The 21,542-nt window shown below is 44.5% G+C and overlaps 2 protein-coding genes across 2 annotated transcripts in view; both read right to left on the reverse strand.

Moving 5' to 3' along the window:
* Window positions 1-18,363: 18,363 nt before the first annotated feature.
* Window positions 18,364-21,260, reverse strand: FAHD1 (FAH domain containing oxaloacetate decarboxylase 1). The gene has a single exon (XM_086940526.1). It carries the CDS (start codon window positions 21,258-21,260, stop codon window positions 20,589-20,591), a length of 672 nt encoding a protein of 223 aa, XP_086796652.1. The 3' UTR covers window positions 18,364-20,588.
* LOC147684688 (hydroxyacylglutathione hydrolase, mitochondrial) overlaps window positions 18,364-21,542 on the reverse strand; it is a 699,222-nt gene continuing 696,043 nt past the window's right edge. The window contains exon 19 of the mRNA XM_086940518.1: window positions 18,364-21,321. Within this exon, the coding sequence (XP_086796644.1) occupies window positions 21,304-21,321 (18 nt within the window). The 3' untranslated portion in view covers window positions 18,364-21,303. The remainder of the gene's footprint in view (window positions 21,322-21,542) is intronic.

Raw genomic sequence — 21,542 nt, forward strand, 5'->3', positions numbered from 1 at the left:
CAGTGCTGGTGCACACGGACAATACCACCAGCATGTATTATATAAACAAACAAGGAGGAACACAATCTCTCACCCTGTCGCTGGAAGCTCAGGAAATGTGGGAATGGGTCATACACCACGGCATATCCCTCAGAGCAGAACATGTGCAAGGTGTCCAGAACTCTCTAGCCGACAACCTCAGCAGGGCTTTCACAGGCTGTCACGAATGGGAACTCGAGCAACATCAAGTGGAGAGGATCTTTCAAACATGGAGAACACCAACACTGGATCTGTTTGCCACGCAGCAAAAAAGCAAATGCCTATTTTATCCCAGCAGGTTTCCTCAACAGGGGTCAAGGGGAAATGCCCTTTTGATGAGATGGTCTGGAATATTTGCATACGCTTATCCTCCGATCCCACTCATTCCGAAAGTTCTGCAAAAGATGAAGAGGGAACATTGCACTCTCATCCTCATTGCTCCCCGTTGGCCAAGACAGTATTGGTTTCAGGAGCTCCTTCTACTCTCCCAGCAGCCTCCACTTCGTCTCAAGCCGACAGTGTCAATGTTAACAAGAGAGGGGGGTCAGATCCGACACCCGGATCCTCAATCACTGCACTTGCACGCCTGGCTCCTGACTTCTTAGAGTTCAAGGATCTTAACATCTCCTCAGACTGCAGGGCGATTTTATCACAGGCCCGTGCGCAAAGTACCATCAAGACATATCGTTTTAAGTGGAAGGGATTCTGTTCCTGGTGTGGAGAAAATAATGTTCATCCGATTTAAGCTTCACCTGAAGACATCCTTCCTTATCTGCTGTCCTTAGCTAGGGCAGGACTGGTTTTCTCGTCCATTAAGGTACATCTGGCGGCAATATCCAGATTCAGAAAGAGTTCCAACAAACCATCATTATGTTCATCATCTTTGACCAAACAATTCCTTAAAGGGCTATTCCGAGCTTTTCCTCCAGTTCGGCCTCCTCCTCCTGAGTGGGATCTCAATATTGTTCTGTCCCAACTTCTTAAAAGGCCTTTTGAGCCTATTCACAAGGCGGAGCTAAAGTTTCTAACTTGGAAAGTGGCTATCTTACTGGCTTTCACTTCAGCCCGCAGTCAGTGAGATACAGGCCTTCACGATTGCACAGCCTTTCTTACAATTCTCTAGAGACTTTGTGACGCTTAGAACCAACCCAAGATTCATCCCAAAGGTGCCGACCCAATTCCACATCAATCAACCTGTCAAGCTCAAGACTTTTTTCCCGGATCCTAAAACTCCGGCAGAGAAGGTTTTACATTCCCTAGATGTGAAACGGTGCCTTAAGTTTTATCTTCAAAAAACAAAGGACATACGCAAATCTAATCAGCTTTTTGTTGCTTATGGTCTCGCCACCTTGGGTCAGGCTGTAACAAAGGCAACTATAGCTATATGGTTGTCATCTACGATTCTCTTCTGTCATGACAAAACTAACAAACCTTTAACAAGAAAGGTTAAAGCGCATTCCACCAGAACAATGTCAGCGTCGACGGCCCTTTTCGCTGGAGTGACGCTGGAGAACATTTGCCGAGCTGCTACGTGGAAAAGTGTGCGCACTTTTACGAAGCACTACTGTCTGCATTCGGCAACTCATGATGATACAGCAGTTGGGGAAGCAGTGCTGCAGCATCTTCTTCACTAAGGTTAGACTCTTTAGTCTTTTATTCTTCATTTGACTGTTTTAAGCATATGTATTTCATTATGATGTTTTATTCTTTTCAAACCCTGTCCTAATCTGTGATGTACTTTATGAAGGTTTTTGATGCATATGTTATGTAAACAAGTTTGTGCTCTATAACCTTCCAGGTTGTGTGGGGGTGTATACGATTTATTTTGTCTCCCACCTTCCTCTAACGACAGACATGATGTCACTGCTTGCTACTCTGATTCAGGCATGTGAATCTATGAAAGATACCCCAATACTGGATAAGAAAACAAGTTACTTACCTGTAACTACGGTTATCCAGTAGTGGTATCTTTCATAGATTCACATGCACCCACCCACCCTCCTCCCCGGCAGGGCATTTCTGTTTTATGGATACTTATTCTCACTTGTGCTGGGAAAATCTGAGGAGAACTGCCTGAGCTAGGAAGGTTCTAGAGGGTGAGGACAGCTGATTGGCTGAGGCTACTATTTCAGGTCTTTTTACATAATGAGGTAGATAGGCTGCTAAGTTTTGGGCCTAGCTAGGCCTTTACGTTTTTGCAGCCTACTACAAGAAATTTTTAGGCACTGCTATTGTATATATTTTTACAGTGGGACTCCCGCCTCGACGACGGGGAATGATTCAGGCATGTGAATCTATGAAAGATACCAATACTGGATAACCGTAGTTACAGGTAAGTAACTTGTTTTCTTACACTGAAATTATGAAAATGTCACACATAAGCAATCTGAAACCTTGGCAGCTATATGGAAGCAAAATGTATTTGGTGTCATTTGTGGCGCAGGGAGGCAGTAAATGTCTGGATGTACAAACTCAGACCTGTCCTTGCTGGGCTTAAATTACAGCATAGAAAGAAAGGCCAATGTGAAGGACTGTTTTGTCTTTGCAGAGCACACCTGACTTTTTGGACTTAAGGTAATGTGGCTGCTTTGCTGGATCATGGGCACGTATGCCTCCATACTGCGGCACGGTTTTACTTCTGGGAAACCACAGACCCCTGTCACTTTTCAAACATGTAAAAAAACAAATATTTATCATGCAATGTTTGGTGACTTACTTGTATGGACTTACGTAACTGGGCAACCACAGTTTCAAAGGTAAATTAATAGGCTATTTCAGGGCCAGTTTTAGCTCGCCAAGGCGCTAAAATGTGCCTCACTGCACGGATTTAATCCATTCTACTCGTGTATGTGATTAAGGACTACGAAGGAGCACTGGACGTGCATAGTGTTTTATTTATTTTACCTGAAGCCAGTCACTTTTATCACCTGTTTGCTGGTCAACTTTAGGTATCCAGTCAGTGGAGTCCAATACTGCTGCATGGGTGACGTCCAGACTGACATGATGCTTCGAAGGCATGGAAATCAACTTCTCTTGTTAGCAGTACAGAATCACTACTAGACAGAGTAAGGGAAACTCTCCCTCAAATAATTTTCTCCTAAGTGTGATGCTTATTTTGTGATCCGACTTACGTACTAATATATCTATTTGCAAAATAAGGAATCAGAGGGGGGTAACAGAATGACACGCCTAATTATTATTGATTGGCCAGATTGCAAATTAGGATTCCCTCAGTTTGGCTACTCTCACAGTGATGGTGGCCTGCGTAGGAAAGCAGACCCTTAAAGGTGTGTGAAGTTGACTTCATTTGCATATGTGTAATTACGAGAAATTTTGGACAGATTACTCAAAATGCAAAACTGGCATTTAGAGCTATATTTTAGTATGAAATGTGTCTTCATTTCTATTTTTGGCAAAAGGACATATTTGGTGCTAAAATTAGTGCAAAATATGCCAGTGCTGCAAACAGCACTAACTCACATTCCTGTTGCTCTTGCGGTTCCCATGTGCTCGCACTAACTGTTTCTCGCAAACTGCATATAATGACTTACCCTGGACTAATAGCATAATTTGGGGAATTTTGAGTAACAAGCATAACATAAAATTACTGAAATTATGTGATACTACACCCGCATAACAAATTTTAACCACCATCCTGATGATGGTAACTTGTGGGTGAAGAAAAAGGGAAAGGGAGGCTAGGGGTTCAGTTATTGACAGAAACACTCCTCTCTAACTTCTCAGACACTCTCTCATCCCCAGTTCACACTTCCAGGCTGAATCACCTGTGACGACTTGTGTTAGGCACTGCCAGTTTATGTCCTTTCTCCGGGTCGGTGTGTGACCTTAAAGGGTGCTAGTTTTGTAAAGCAGTCTTACCTCTCTTTAACCACATCAATGCTACAGCAATTCCCCCTCTGTGCTGAGGAGTCTTTAAACACCATGGTTGAGCGTACAAGCAGTCCAGCCCGAACTGCCAAGCCATGCCTTCCCTGGACCGGAAACAAGCTTCCGAGGACCGGTTTCTGGCATTCCAGCCATCTTCAGCCAGGCTTGCTTGAATTCAGTGGTGTGCAGAGCATGGGACTCTCGTCTGAGCATACCCATCCCACTCGGGGTGACAATTGCAAAAACCACAGTTGATGGACAGAATGCAGAACAATGTCATACATTCACCCCAGTACAGAGATCTGGGCCTAAATCCATCGTTTTTTTTGCACTCCACACCACCCCAGTTCAGACATGGCCATATGCAAATCAGTCTGACCCTGTGCCTCATGGGAACAGTCCAGCCCGAACTGCCAAGCCATGCCTTCCCTGGACCGGAAACAAGCTTCCGAGGACCGGTTTCTGGCAGTCCAGCCGTCTTCAGCCCGGCTTGCTTGAATCCAGTGGTGTGGAGAGCATGGGACTCACGTCTGAGCATACCCATCCCACTCGGGGTGAAAATTGCAAAAACCACAGTTGATGGACAGAATGCAGAACAATGTCATACATTCACCCCAGTAAAGAGATCTGGGCCTAAATCCATCATTTTTCGGCACTCCACACCACCCCAGTTCAGACATGGCCATATGCAAATCAGTCTGACCCTGTGCCTCATGGGAACAGTCCAGCTCGAACTGCCGAGCCATGCCTTCCGTGGACCGGAAACAAGCTTCCAAGGATCGGTTTCTGGCATTCCAGCCGTCTTCATGAGGTAATATAAATTTTATGGTCATGTTGTGTTCCCTAGCGAGTACCCCACCGACTCCATGTACGAGTTAAAAGTGCATGTAACTTCCCTCCTGTACCAGCTATGAAGACGCAAATACATTTGCGTCCAACGTTAACTTGTCCTCTTTCAGACCCACCATGAATGGGTTTGATGGTCCGTTCCTAAGTATGCGATGCCAACGTCTTTTTGAAGTGTACTCCTACGTTTTTCAGCCTGGCTGAAAGTAGGCCCTGAATCTCTGCCATCGAGCCTCTTTTTCTGGCTTCTGACTGCGAGGGCCTCTGCCCAAGCAGCCCCCGTACCCGTGAACTCTGACTTACTTCTAGCGCGGCCCTCCGTGCTCAGCTCAGCCTGCTGCCTGCCAAGATTGACTATAACCTTCGAGTTATCTGTTTTCCTCCCCGAAGATACATTCCAGCCTGCTAGCTTCAGTAAACATCCCTCCCCAGCTACAGGGCTAAAGGGCCGACCTGTCTTTATGCAAGTAATTCATAGCCTCTGTTGCCATGCTTCCATGGAAGGCCCCATGCCCCCACGCTTCTCATACAGACATTCAGGCGCTTATACACGCACTCACAGCAAGTATAGAATAGCTTCTGCTCTAGAGACCTTTCTGCCCAGATAGCTTAGTTCCTAAACATCAGATATCAGATATGATAGAAACACAAGTTGATCTGACATGCCAGACTTCTGTCTCTTTCCGTCAGTGTAAATGTCAAGTCCCCTGCACCCCGTCTATCACACGTCATGCAGCTGCGCGCGCATCCAAGCTCCCGATTTCTGCTGACATTGCAACATTCTGTTGGCACCACTCCTTGGTGCCACCCACTTGCGTCACCTATCAGTGACGTTTCTAGCACACACCCTAGTTCACGCCTAGTTTACGCCTCTTGATGATGTACTAGCACCACGTGTATACTGTTATCTTGTCTTCTCTCAGCTGTTACGCCTCTTACATTGAACACTATGATGTAAATCAAGTATATAAGCTATGTATTGTCAATAAACGAGAGCGCGCTCATCTATCCCTTCTGACACCCTGTGTGGTGGTCAGAACATGATATCCTGATTCCTTTATGAGGAATAAAACCCTTAGAAACTCTTACACCACGGACTCTGTTTTCCTTCATTTCGATTGAGTTATTATTGATTAAGTACTTACCTGCATAGAAATTAAGAGAGTAAATTAATTATTTACATCATTTTGGCGCCCGAATAGGGACCCCTCCCCCACCTCACGCGCCGGAAGGTGCGTTGCAATCCGTGTCCCCTGCCATCAGTTAGACGGACAACACGTGTACTGGCAGGATTTCCTGCATCCCCCCTCTGACACACGGAGGTGACGAAGACTGCGATCAGTGCCCAGACGAGGCGGTGAGGAGTGCGGAGGATCCCGACCAGAGCCCAGCCGAAGGAAGCAAGGTCCGAGGTGTGAAGAGGCCCACCAGTTTTCCGAAGTTTTCCGAAGTTTTCCGAAGTTTTCCGAAGTTCCGAGTCGAGTCCAGTCGAGTTTTCCGAGGCCTTCTGTTTTCCGTGCTTCCCGGTGAGTACCATTGCTGGGTCGTATCTAGACGGGTTTGGGTACGCAAGTCCGGTCTGCACTGTTTTTAGGCAGTGTATCTGTACTGTTTAGCAGTATATAAAGTATTCCGAATTTCTGCACTGTTACAGCAGTGTATCTGTATCGTTGAGCGGTACATTCAGAGTAAGGGGAAATTAGCTATGTCTTTAAATGTTTCATGTAATTAATGTCGTGGTATGAATGTGATTGTTTTTGTGCATTATTGTGTTTTTGTATAAATAGTTACAGTTGACATTAAGTATCAAGGATCAAGCATTCCAGTATCAAGTAGGCACAATGCCGTTTTTCAACAAATTAAAGCAGATAGGAACTAGGAAAGGGATGTTAGAGGAAGAGATTCCGATCCCCCCTAGGGACACTCCAGGTAATTTTATGTACAATAAACATGGCATAGACGCCATCCTGTATCTAGAGTTATGGACCGATTATACCAAGCACTTAGAGGAAAGATACCGATGGCCAGTTAACGGAACATGGGATGCCGAGTGCATCATAAAAGTAGAAGAAATATTACGGAAAAAGAAAGCTAGACAATCTCAGAAAGACGCCATAGAATTTTGGCGTAAGGAATCACGTAAGCGTGCTGATAGAACACTCCGTAGAGAAGACAGGCTTAAAGAATCAGAAAAGGCCCAAGAAAATGAATTAGTTACTGAGGGAATTCGAGTAAAAGTAGAACAAATAGACCGTATCCAAAATAGCAAAGTGAACAACATGTATCTTTTGGCCGATGGTACCCCTGACGCCATTTCAGAAATACCGAAAAATTTGCCGTCACCATTAGTTCCAACTAAAGTAATACATAAGACTACTAAAGACATATTCCTAAATTCATATCTCGAAGATGTAGCGCCAGCTTACACCAATCTGCCTGTTCGTGCCCTGCCTACTGACAGGGCCGGGGGTGGTACTGCCCCCCAAGATCACTCTCAGCCGACACCGAAAAAGACTAGTCCCGTTCCGCCAGCTCCGCCACTTCCCTCACTTAAAACTGATCTGCCGAAACCACTTCAATCAGATCCTACTAAAAGACAAATTCAGATACTGACTACACACAGAGATAATGCCCAAGCTTCCGCTTCAGGAGGTGCGACCGCGGGTCTACAGACCCCGCCACCGACTCACAGATTAAATCTCAGAGGTCTGCAGAGTCCTCTTACGCACAGATCCCCCCGTTCTTCTAATTCATCCCGTCTTGATGCACTAAAAGAAAATATGTCAGTTTGTAGATATGATCCAGAACCTGGACAGGACGACTTAATGGTATTAGCGTCTTTACGGTTAAGATCTGCTACTGATAGTTTGTTATGTTATGCAGGAATGAAGGAGCACCTAGATAGAATATATGAGTTCGTTCAAACGGGAAAGGACCCCGACAGTATTAAGGATGCCCTGGAGAAACAGAAAGTTACCATGCAAGCACTGATACTACGATTTTTCATAAATTGTCTAATAAGAGAACGAGACAGGCCCGGAACAGAGCAGAGTGAATTAGATGCATTGAACAAGTGGGGTCAAAATATAGCCGATGGAAAACATGACAGACAAAATTGCATAGAGGCCATGTATAAAAAGATTAAGAAAGCAGTGATAGCAGTACACGAGAAAGAGAAAGAAAAGGCTCCCTCCGAGGAGGAAGAAGAATCTGAAGAACCAGAACCAACTACAAGCACTATAGCATATGTAGGTAGGGGAAACTACCTTAGGAAAGGTGTCCGTCCGGAAAGCAAGAGAGTTTTCTTCTCTGCCTTAACGAATCCGAATTCTGCTGAACATCAGTTCCAGGAAACTGATAAACGGCTTCGAGATCGAGTTGGGTACCATGTACTCAATTCTATGGATGAACAAGAATTAGCCCGATCAGCGGTATCATGGGCCGAAAATGCAGACATATATAATGATGACACCGTAGCACAGACATTTCTGAACCTCTCCCCCGACGAACAGAAATTAGCAGGGGTATATATGATTCAGCACCTTCTCATTAAGTACAGAAAACATTATTCCGATCCAGGTCCCTTACATGAGACACTAGAAGCACTACTGATGGATAGATGGAGAGGCTTAAGCACTAAATTAGTTCAAATAATTCTAGAACAACGACGCAGATATGACACCTTTGTAAGTCCTGAATATGTTCCCGCCCCACCTCCAGAAAGGAAAATGTACCATATGCAGTGCGGGGGTGGTATTGAAAGTCAGAACCCCTTGCGAGAAGTGCACCCTGTTATGGGTGAGGATAAAATTTTGAAACGCGTGTATGTACACACGCCTCTAACTAAATTAGAACTGTTAGAAATGAAGAAATTAGTACCGTGCCATGATAAAGACCCTGCAGGTTTTCATAGAGAGCTCAAAGACATGTTACTGATGGGGGACTACACATATGATGATATCATGAAAATGTTGAAAGTATTATTGCCTACGGGTATATTCGAGAAATTAAAGGAAAAGGACTGGGAGGTGGGAGACGCAAAGATTGCCTGGGCAGAAATAGAGGATGAAGAAAAGAAACGGGTTCCAGGGTTAGGCCTTGGGGACAAAACTAAAGCATTACCAGGTTTAATAGTACAGGTCCTGCCCAGATTATTGACAACTAGAAAGGAGGATTGGGATGCAATCTCGTCCTGTAAACAGAAACATGATGAAGATACTAGCGACTTTTATTCAAGATTCGAGAAATGTTTTATTATCAATAGTGGCCTCCAGCCAAGTAGCGAGTCGTACCCACATCTTTTTGTATCAAAGTTAGTCGAGAATTCCCTACCGTTAGTTAAAAATAGAGTGTATAAAGTCGAGAGTACATGGCAAGCAAATACGCCATCCCAGATGTTACAAATGTTACAATATCACCAGAATAGAATTAGGGAAGAACAAGATCAGGAACAGAAGCGCATGAAAGACACGAAAATGAAAATGTTAGTAGCCCAGACGGTCCCATCCGACAGTCACAGGAAAGGTACGACCCAGACAAGTCACGCTGCAGCTCCTGTTAAAGGGACATGCAATTATTGCAAGCAGCCAGGTCACTACGTTCACGAATGTGCAGTTCTGAAACATAACATAGCGACAGGTAAAACTAAAGAGAGACCGCATCCGCCTAGACAAGACCATAACCAGCATCAGTCTACCCCGAATACACAGCCCATGCATGCATCCGCACAGACAGCACAGACCGTAGCAGTACCACAGCCACAGCCCATTGCTGCAACTCAGCAAGTCTCACAACAGATGTACCAGTATGCCCAGTCTGCTTACCCCGAATATTCCCGATATACATGAAACAGCCTAGAGAGGGAAGGTGGCTTGCCTCTTATCGAGATTCCTGTAGATCAAGAAGGTCCTTATGTACACAGTCAGGTATTGGGGAAAGATAGAAAGTTTTTAATTGACACAGGGGCAAGTCGCACTACAATAAGTCATGACGAAGTTCCAGGGGCACCCCTCTCAGGCTCACAAAATGTTTCCCTTGGTTTTTCAGGACAACCTATTGTAAATGAAGTATCAGAACCAGTTCCCCTGGCTGTGGGTCCATTATCACGCGTTACAGACCTGTTACTAACAAAATCATGTCCGGAAAATCTGTTAGGAATTAAAACACTGAAGGCTCTAGGAGCTATAATATGCTGCTCCCCGGAGGGAGTTAGACTCTTTCTGCGGGATTTCAAGGGTCATTACGTCCTTCGTGAGTTTGACGTCAGATTGAAAAATGTACCTGATTACTTGTGGGCAAAAGGCCCAACTGATGTAGGATGTATGCACATTACACCATACCGCGTTACCCTCAAGGCAGGTGTTGTATTACCCAGAATCAGACAATACAAGTTGCCACCCGATGCTGTAGCGGCTTTACTGAAAATCATTGAAGAGCTCATTGCCCAAGGAGTGGTCGTCGAGACCGACTCCAATATCTGTAATTCACCCATCATTCCGATTCTTAAACGTACTGATCCCAATGCACCGCCAGTATATCGGCTGGTGATTGATCTTCGAGAATTGAATAAATGCATTATCCCACAGTATCCTGTGGTCCCCGATATATCATCTCTCTTGACTGCTATTGATTCAGAAGCAACGTTCTTTACTGTAATAGATCTCAAGAACGCCTTCTTCAGCGTGCCTATTGATCCCGAGAGCCAATATCTCTTCGGATTCTGTTTAAATGGACGCAGTTTCAAATTTTCGCGCGCACCTCAAGGATTTACAGAAAGCCCCAGCATCTATAGTCAAGCACTGAAAAGACAACTAGATTGTATTCAAATGCCAGTTAACACCGCTTTACTACAATACGTCGATGATCTGCTGATCACCGCACGAAGTGAGCCCGAATGTGAAAAAGCATCACTGACAGTTTTACATTTCCTGGCTGACAAGGGACACAAGGTGTCTCCTTCGAAGCTACAATTCTGTGCTCAGCAAGTTGTGTACTTGGGTCACTTACTGTCCAAAGTGGGGAGACAGCTCACTCCCGATCGCATTCAGTTAATTGTGAACATGCCGCAACCCAAGACACAAAAGGAAGTGCGGGCCTTCATAGGCCTCACCTCGTACTGCAGACAATGGATTCCCCAGTATGCATTCTTAGCTAAACCACTCATCCAGTTAACGACACAGGAGGCAGCGACTTCGACTGTCCTCCCTTGGACTCAGGAACACACACAAGCTTTTGAAGAATTAAAGAAAGTTTTATGCCAAGCACCAGTTTTAGCGACACCATGTTACAGCAAACCGTTTACACTTTTTGTTACAGAACGTGATGGTACAGCGTTGTCTGTCCTCACTCAAGACCAAGCAGGTTCACATAAGCCTTGTGCTTATTTTTCTAGTACATTGGATTCAGTAGCTCAAGCACTCCCTGCGTGCTTAAAATCAGTAGCAGCAACAGCGTTAGCAATAAGACAAAGTGATTCAATTGTTTTAGGTCATCAGTTAACAGTTCAAGTACCACATTCTGTAGAGGTTTTGTTAAACAGAACCCAGACTCAACACTTAACTATAGCACGACTGACAGGTTATGAATTAACACTATTCCAGCCACACATAGAAATCAGACGTTGCAGCATCCTGAACCCCGCAACACTGTTACCTACAGTTATGATAGATCCAGCTCCGCATGATTGTATAGAAATAATTAATGCAGTAACTAAGCCTAGACGAGACTTAACAGATGTCCCATTGACAAATCCAGACCTGACACTTTATGTGGACGGTTCATGCATGAGAACAAGTACAGGAGAATTAGTGGCCGCGTACGCCGTGACCACTGAAACTGAAATTAAAGAAACACATCGTATTGACACCCTGTCTGCTCAAGCAGCAGAGCTCATCGCTCTGACCCGAGCTTGTATTCTAGCCAAGAACAGAAATGTTAACATATACACAGATTCCCGCTATGCCTTCGGAGTTGTACACGACTTCGGAGTCCTCTGGCAAGAACGAGGTTTTCTGACTTCTCATGGGGCCAAGATACAACATGGCCCCCTCATTCAAGCACTGTTAGAAGCAATACATTTGCCCTCGGGCATATCAGTCATGAAGTGTAAGGCACATACTAAAGTCACAGATTCTGTTTCCCAGGGTAACGACCTGGCAGACCAGACAGCAAAACATACAGCATTGACTTACACCCAGACTACTGATGTGACAAAGACAATAGTACAAACACAGTGTATGACAGTTAGAGATCCCGCCCTAGACGTAATTGACATCCAGACACATGCTACTCCAGAGGAAATAAAGAAATGGACTGAACTAGGAGGGATTCAGACAGATCAAGGTTGGGTGACGAAGGGAAAATCTATATGGTTTCTCCCCGACTCAATGGTTCAAGTCATGATAAATACAGCACATAGTCCTGCCCATCTTGGAGAGAAAGCCATGTTAGACAGTTTACAGAATCTCTGGTACAACAAACACTTACGAGCAGCAGCAAAACAGAAAGTGCGTACTTGCATGATCTGTTGTCAGTTCAATCCAGGTAAAAGCGTCCCTGTTGAGCAAGGTGGATTCCATCCTCCCGATCACCCTTTTGAAGTCCTCCAGATGGATTATATCCAGATGAATAGCTGTAGAGGATTTAAGTATGTCCTTGTAATTGTTTGTGCTCTGTCCCGCTGGACCGAAGCATACCCAGTCCCAGACTACACTGCTCCGACCACTGCCAGACAGTTGGTTCGTGAATTCTTCCCACGGTACGGTTTGCCCCGTGTCGTGTACTCAGATAACGGACAGCCGTTCTCGTCCGAGTTGATGAAACAAGTTTCCCTCTTGCTAGGATATCAGTGGAGGTTCCACTGTGTCCGACATCCCGAAGCAGCTGGCCTTGTAGAAAGGCATAATCAGACACTAAAGATCCGTCTTGCCAAGATCTGTCAGGAAAAAGGGGTCGACTGGATAGTCGCCCTGCCCGTGGCACTATTCTACATGAGAATGGTCGCCCACTCAAGATCAGGGCTATCCCCGTACGAAGTGGTCTTTGGCAGACCACCGAATATGTGGGGGACGCCCGTTCCGAAAAAGATCACTGATATTGATTGTAACATGTTGACAGATTACCTTGCCTCCTTGATGTCTGCACTCCAATCATGTCGTTCACAGGTTGCCGCAGCCTTCCCTGACAACACCGATGTAAAGGCGCATGAGGTCCGTCCAGGTGACCTGGTAGTCGTCCGGAATTTCGACCGGAAAAGTCCGCTGGAGCCCCGCTGGAAGTCTCCAAAGACCGTTCTGCTTACCACCAGGACCGCCGTGAAAATCGAGGGGAGAAAGGGGTGGGTCCACACGAGTCACATCAAGCTATGCAATGAACTAAAAAACGGACTGAAACAGGACTCTGACTCGTCCACCCCCACCAAAGACTGTGTTGAAGCACAAGACGTTACTGTGCCTAAAAGAGAAAAGACTCCTCAAGAACTTTACCGAATGAAGCTTCGATCTAGCAAGTCAGACAGTTTAATTGTTTAAGTCCTCCCCTAGGTGAATCGGTTAAATAGTTTCTGACATGTATCCCCTAGATCGAGTTAGAGAGAGAGAGGAAAAGAGAAGAACATATTGCAAATCACTTCGTAGTCACTGCATAGTGACACTAATAATCATGTTTATTCTGAGTATTCTAATTATTATTGCCAGCATTCTGCTTCCTATGTACTGGCCTATTTTCAGGCGTGAACAATCTGCTTACAATGTCTCTGCTGAACACTCTTTTAGTGAACTTCCTGCACATGAACTCTCTTACAGACTTGCGCTGCGCAACAATACATTCATTAGTATGTTACACCATTCCCATCAGACAAGTAATGCTACAGACTGTTGGATATGTGGTCGACTCCCTCCCTACCAGAATTACAAGGGAGCTCTGCCCCTCTTTCCGTACCCATTCACTCACAATGGCTCCTGTGGAGCATGGTTTAAAATAATTAATTCTTTAGATCCTGATATTGCTGTTTTCGATGGGGGCTGGGTTTGGGGAAACTTGAACTTAGTCCTGCTCAACGTCTGTTATCCTGATCAAGAAGGACTTCCCACTCGAATAGGAACTGATCTAGAAAATGAAGTATATGGATTAGGTAATTACACAATTAGCCTTATGATCCTCACTGTTGAATCTGAAACTGCTCCAGTTTTGCCCCATATGTTAGTACTACCAGTCACAGGTGAATTATGTGTTAGCAAGAAAGGTTCAGTACACGTAGGTCATAGTAAATGCACTACTGTGGTCGAGTTCAGTGACCATGGTAAATCGTCTTTTAAAGCTACCAGTCATTCCTACTTTGTTTGTGGTCATACCGCATACATACGTTTGCCCCCAGATTGGGATGGTACCTGTTACATTGCATTCCTTCTGCCACCTGTTTTCCTAGCTCCTCCTGATTACCATAGAAATACGAATCTAGCACCGAATAGACCCAAAAGAGATATTCCCCTTGTCGACTACACAGAAACGGCATGGGAACAGTACACTGATTTCAATAAAGGATTCTTTTTCTTCCTAGGACCTGTCCAAAACAGTAAATTAATACGCAGATTAACGAGAACTCTTGAAGCAGTAGTGAACGAAACTGCCTCCGCTCTAGGTAACTTAACAGAGGAGCAGTCTGCTATACGGACTGTTGTCCTTCAAAACCGTCTTGTGATTGACGTCATCTTGGCAGATAGAGGTGGAGCTTGTAAGGTCATCGGGTCAAGTTGCTGTGTTTTCATTCCACAAAATGCACCATCTGTCTATCAAGCTATCACCCGTTTACATAAAATTGCAAATCAGATACATCAGAATCCAGGCACCTGGACTTGGTCCGGTTGGTTCTGGACTACGTTAACAGCTTGGGGATGGAAGATCTTATCCTTCCTAGGCATTGGCCTTGTTATAGTATTCAGTTGTTGCCTATGCCTGCAGTGTGGGCCAGCGATATGTGGACTGTGTGCCACATCCTGCATTGAGCATTCCAGTTGCCTCTCAAACAGTCAAAGAAAGAAAGACGAACATATAATGTTACAAGAACAAACCGATCGATTTATGAGGATCGATATATCATGAAGGGTCCGTAGGGAACAAGGAGGGAATGAGGTAATATAAATTTTATGGTCATGTTGTGTTCCCTAGCGAGTACCCCACCGACTCCATGTACGAGTTAAAAGTGCATGTAACTTCCCTCCTGTACCAGCTATGAAGACGCAAATACATTTGCGTCCAACGTTAACTTGTCCTCTTTCAGACCCACCATGAATGGGTTTGATGGTCCGTTCCTAAGTATGCGATGCCAACGTCTTTTTGAAGTGTACTCCTACGTTTTTCAGCCTGGCTGAAAGTAGGCCCTGAATCTCTGCCATCGAGCCTCTTTTTCTGGCTTCTGACTGCGAGGGCCTCTGCCCAAGCAGCCCCCGTACCCGTGAACTCTGACTTACTTCTAGCGCGGCCCTCCGTGCTCAGCTCAGCCTGCTGCCTGCCAAGATTGACTATAACCTTCGAGTTATCTGTTTTCCTCCCCGAAGATACATTCCAGCCTGCTAGCTTCAGTAAACATCCCTCCCCAGCTACAGGGCTAAAGGGCCGACCTGTCTTTATGCAAGTAATTCATAGCCTCTGTTGCCATGCTTCCATGGAAGGCCCCATGCCCCCACGCTTCTCATACAGACATTCAGGCGCTTATACACGCACTCACAGCAAGTATAGAATAGCTTCTGCTCTAGAGACCTTTCTGCCCAGATAGCTTAGTTCCTAAACATCAGATATCAGATATGATAGAAACACAAGTTGATCTGACATGCCAGACTTCTGTCTCTTTCCGTCAGTGTAAATGTCAAGTCCCCTGCACCCCGTCTATCACACGTCATGCAGCTGCGCGCGCATCCAAGCTCCCGATTTCTGCTGACATTGCAACATTCTGTTGGCACCACTCCTTGGTGCCACCCACTTGCGTCACCTATCAGTGACGTTTCTAGCACACACCCTAGTTCACGCCTAGTTTACGCCTCTTGATGATGTACTAGCACCACGTGTATACTGTTATCTTGTCTTCTCTCAGCTGTTACGCCTCTTACATTGAACACTATGATGTAAATCAAGTATATAAGCTATGTATTGTCAATAAACGAGAGCGCGCTCATCTATCCCTTCTGACACCCTGTGTGGTGGTCAGAACATGATATCCTGATTCCTTTATGAGGAATAAAACCCTTAGAAACTCTTACACCACGGACTCTGTTTTCCTTCATTTCGATTGAGTTATTATTGATTAAGTACTTACCTGCATAGAAATTAAGAGAGTAAATTAATTATTTACATCATTCAGCCCGGCTTGCTTGAATCCAGTGGTGTGGAGAGCATGGGACTCACGTCTGAGCATACCCATCCCACTCGGGGTGAAAATTGCAAAAACCACAGTTGATGGACAGAATACAGAATGCAGAACAATGTCATACATTCACCCCAGTATAGAGATCTGGGCCTAAATCCATCGTTTTTTTTCACTCCACACCACCCCAGTTCAGACATGGCCATATGCAAATCAGTCTGACCCTGTGCCTCATGGGAACAGTCCAGCCCGAACTGCCAAGCCATGCCTTCCCTGGACAGGAAACAAGCTTCCGAGGACCGGTTTCTGGCATTCCAGCCGTCTTCAGCCTGGCTTGCTTGAATCCAGTGGGGTGGAGAGCATGGGACTCACGTCTGAGCATACCCATCCCACTCGGGGTGACAGTTGATGGACAGAATGCAGAACCCCGAGTGAGATGGGTATGCTCAGACGTGAGTCCCATGCACTCCACACCACTGGATTCAAGCAAGCCGGGCTGAAGACGGCTGGAATGCCAGAAACCGGTCCTCAGAAGCTTGTTTCCGGTCCAGGGAAGGCATGGCTTGGCAGTTCGGGCTGGACTGTTCCCATGAGGCACAGGGTCAGACTGATTTGCATATGGCCATGTCTGAACTGGGGTGGTGTGGAGTGCAAATCTAGGGTGAATGTATGACATTGTTCTGCATTCTGTCCATCAACTGTGGCTTTTGCTCTAGATTAGGAGCATGGACTTGATTTAGGGATCACTGGCTTCCCCCTTTCGACCCTTGGCCCTGCCTTTGTGCACCCCAGACCGCAGAGGTTGCGAAATCAGTGCCAGGAAGATTGGGACAGCTCGCCTTTATGGATGTCGGTTGTGTCTCCACTCTCCTTGTTTTCTATCTATAGAAAATGGAGTACAAATAGCAGTTATATGACAGCTGAGGTAAGTAAAAAAACATTCTTTTAAATGTATGCTGTGTGCGTGATTACGGGTAAGTGTGTTTTTATGTGAGAGAGTGTATTACTGAATGTGAATGAGCAAGCAGTGTGTTTATTTATGAATGTGAATGAGTGAAAGTGAAGGCCAAAGGGCATGTGATGTCACTTCTGCTACCCCTAGCATGTTGGTGAATCGGCGTCTATGATAAGGAGCGACATGAGGACCTCCATGACTTTGACCATTTAGAAGATAAACTCCTGACAGAAGAGTTCCAGATGCATACATTCTTGAAAATCTATTGAACATTAATGAAAAACTTTCTTGACACTTTTCCCTACCTCCATGAGGAGAGGGAGAGAGATCTAGGTTCGCTCGTCGAAGGCGATTGAATGGAGACATGTACTTCCCAGGAATCTGTCTTCCTATCATATTTTAGGATCACCCAACTAAATTACTTTCATTGTACATACCTTACCCAACAGAAATTGTGGGAAATGGGTCTGATGAGTTCACTGCATAGCCACACATTGGAATTTTAAACATAGGGTCTGGGGTTGTGGGGTGGTTGCTGCTTTTTGGAAAGGGCTCCTGCTGATGCTTGAAGAGGTGTTGGGCTGGTCGCATCCCAAGCACCCTAATTTCTGTTGATCGAGATAGAAACCGTTACAAACTCAGACTGTTACTGATTGGTCTCTTGGTTGCAAATGAAGAACCTTGCTCGAAACTGGACAGATGTTTGCCCTCCTTCATTGGAGCACTGGAAGAGGGGTATTAATTATTCCATGAATCTTCAAAGGCCAGTCTATGTGGCCAAGAGGTGACACCAAAATCTGAAACGAACGGGCTCCTTATAGAGGAAGTGGACTTGGATCCCAGCCCACAACACGACGTGGATGTTGAAACGCAGTGGTGTAACAATAGCCTCTACAGCCCCCAACGTGTGGGCGGGGTGGGGGGCTCTGAACTCCAGGGAGGCCTCTTTATTACTGTGTGATACTGAGAGCTCCTGACTGGATCTGGAGCATGGGGGCCCCCACCAGGAACTTTGCAGGGGGGTCCCCTTTACTTTCGTTACGCCACTGCTTCTGGCACGTTTTACATAATGTGACCCTAGGCAAGTGTTACCGCTGGGAAAGAAGTGAAGAGCGAAAGGCACAGGATTATTGGCATAACGCAAAATGATGCCCCCCTCCAGAACGTGATGAGAGTCCCCAGTGTATCCCATATCTCTCAGATATTTATTGGCATTACGCTGAATGAGGTTCCCTGATGGGCTGGGAAGCCCTTTGAAAGGTTGGGGGCCACCTACGCCGCAGGAGCCTGTACACACCTGCACAAGTAAATACTTTATTCATATAAACACAGCCTTGTTGAATAGTATTCCCATTGTTAGGCTTCTATTACAATTCGGACCTTTTAGTTATTCATATTATCGTATATCTGTCATCATAAGTTTCGTACAGAATAAAGAGGACATGCAACAATTTCGGAATTAACTGTTGTTTGGTGCAGTTTTGCCACCTTGTGGCCAAATCAGTCAAGTGACCAAATGAACCCCTACCCCTCATAGCGTGAACAAAATGTCTTTAAGTATCAGTACAATTCTTTAGGATAAAGAGGTTCTCGAGTAAACCTTCTAAGGTGTTTTGTTCATTTTGATGAGCATAACTTGCAGCTGGAATTTTCATAGTTTTTTACTTTTTCATTATGATCCATAAACTAAGGAAAGAAACAGTAAATTAGGTTTGAAAGCAGTATAGAGATTTGTTTACATCCCATTGGGGCATATGGGTAGCTTACAAAAGATTAATTAAAGGAACTACCGAGGTTTTTTGGGAACTTTTGGAGAATTTCAGATGTCAGACAATCCTCTCCTAGGGAACTACTGGACTAATATTTAACATCTAGGGCCAGATGTATCAAGGCTTTTTGTGTCCGCAAACGGGCCGATTCGCAAATGCAAAAATGCATTTTGCAATGTATCAAACTTGCTATTCGCAATATGGGTAATCACAATTTTTCGTGATTACCTAAATTGCGAATGCAGTTAGGGAATCGCAATTTGTGATTCCCTAAATTCAATGCAGGAAGCAGTTAAAAATTGTGAGCCTGCTTTTTAAGAAATCGCAAATTACCACCAACTTGAAGTTGGTGGCAATTTGCACATCCGAAGAAAAATGCTAATTTTTGCATTTTTGTAAGTGCCATGTGGCACACACACACATTCATTCCTATGGGCATAGGCCCATAGGAATGAACCGGGAGGCATTCTTTAATAGCAAATCACAATTTGAGATTTGCGAATAAGGAATATGTAGGAATCGCAATTTTTTTTGCGAAACCTACATACATTGCATTTTGCAAATCTAGTATAGCGAATTGGTAAAATGTACTAGTATAGACTCGCAAAATACAATGTTGATATATCTGGCCCCTAGTGCCTCACCCTGAGTGAAGGTCAAAATAAAAAAAGCATTGCCAAAGCCAATTCGGTCTCAACCTTAAACCCTCATTCCAGGTAATTTTGCACATTGTTTCTACTCCTGAACTTTTGTGTAGATTAGCCTAATGCATTCTGAGTGTTGTAGTTAAGCATTGCTTCAGTTGAAATAATCAGACTAACAGTTATACACCTTACATGTTATAACCTTAAAACAATGATTGAAAGTGAAACGTTCAGCAGTTTTAACAGTCTGTAATAACCTGGACTCAAGTGGACAGCCCATCGCGCACCAACCCGATCCTTTGCCAGCATTTGTTATCTTGCTGGCAGCCATCTTTTGCTTATTTAAAACTCCATTAGAAGATGGCCAATGAGCGTCCGCTACAGCTGTCTTCTTAATTGAGTTTTTTAGGTTTTGAGAACCCTCTTTATAAGAGAGACATCGTAAATGTACCAGACATTTTGAAATGGTTTGACTTTTTCAGTGCTTATGAAGCAATTCAACAAGCATTGAGAAAGCCAGAATAAGAGAACCACTGTCACATAGCATGCCTCTGGGTGCACAACCTGCACTAGGGGCTGGTGGTGGGCAAGGTTGTGAGAGTGGGCTTGCATCACAATCGAAAGGACACAACGGGGGACTACTTTAAGCCCTATATAAACTTCCACAACATGCCACAGCTTTAATGTTTGCCCGCCTACACAATGGCAATTGAAAAAAAACACTAATCGCCAAGGAATTAAGTGGGCTGATCTAAAGCCTCTCTTGTTATGTCGGCATGTATTTGTCGGTCAGTAAAATGAGGTTCTCCAACTATCTGTTGACAAGACTTACAGTTTTACTTTCATGACCACAGGGCTTATTCAGCCACATTGACAAAGCCTCCCATGTTGATGGAAAAATATATACACACACTGCTTTGTATAATGCATAGTTAAATGCATTTAAACGGTAGTTAGCAAGGACCATCCTTGTTGACAATACTATATTTCATCCAGTGTGGAATTTCCTACAGCCCTTGCCCCTGGCGGTATCAAAATTGGGAGGAATTGCGAACGTGACTTACATTATTAAGATTAGCTTGTTTTGAAAAGCTTGTCTGGTTTAGATTATTCTAATTTGAGGGTTTCTGTTTCTGGACTGTAAACTTCATGGATAAAATGCCATCTATCCCAGCGTGGATCTCATCATGTTCCTTGACAGCAGCCACTCCTTTTGGAGTCCCAGTCAGAATCAGGTCCCCCTCTTCTAGTGCTATGATGTTACTGATATAGCTAACGAGAAATGGAATAGAGAAGATCATCGATGACGTATGTCCTTCCTGTCTTAGTTGATCATTCACATTCAGCCAAATCTTCAGATTGTGGGGGTCTGGAATTCTTTCTTTTGATATGAAATCGCTAACGGGGCATGATGTGTTGAAGGCTTTAGCCAAAGTCCATGGCATTCCCTTTTTCTTGCATTCATCTTGCATGTCTCTAGCAGTCATATCAAGACACAGAGCATACCCTTCAACATGATCCATGGCGGCTTTCTGGGATATTGAGACTCCTTGTTTACCGATTACTACTCCCAGTTCTACTTCATGGTGCAAGTTGTTGCTGTAGTACGGCACAAGAACAGGGGCTCCTTCCTTTACATAAGCGGATGGTGGCTTCAAAAACAAGACTGGTTCTGTTGGGATAGCATTTTTTAACTCTGTGGCATGTTCAGCATAATTTCGTCCCACACAGATAATTTTTCTTCCCCATTCCCAAAACATAGTAAGATTTTTCGATGAAGCCATTACTTGTGCAGAATTGTACTTTAAATGTCGGAGGGTCCAGTATTTACAGTTTAGCACAGACCTGCGAAACAAAATAGAAAAATTTGGTATTTTAGTATCAAGCACGTTAATATTCACCAAAGCCTGCTTTCTTGTCAATTACTTTCTAATACATGAAAGTGAAATATCCATATGTCCATCTGTACTTAACTTTCCAGTCTTGATCTTCCTAGTGAAAGCCATATTTTTGGATAATCAACAATTGTGTGATTTAACACCAGTTTCGTTAATTAGATGTAAATG

Source organism: Lissotriton vulgaris, chromosome 10, assembly GCF_964263255.1.
Source record: "Lissotriton vulgaris chromosome 10, aLisVul1.2, whole genome shotgun sequence".
In the NCBI taxonomy this organism is placed as follows: domain Eukaryota; kingdom Metazoa; phylum Chordata; class Amphibia; order Caudata; family Salamandridae; genus Lissotriton; species Lissotriton vulgaris.

Bases quoted from the DNA above. Each gene is read 5' to 3' on its own strand.
- FAHD1 (XM_086940526.1), bottom strand. From the start codon at position 21,260: ATGGCTTCATCGAAAAATCTTACTATGTTTTGGGAATGGGGAAGAAAA.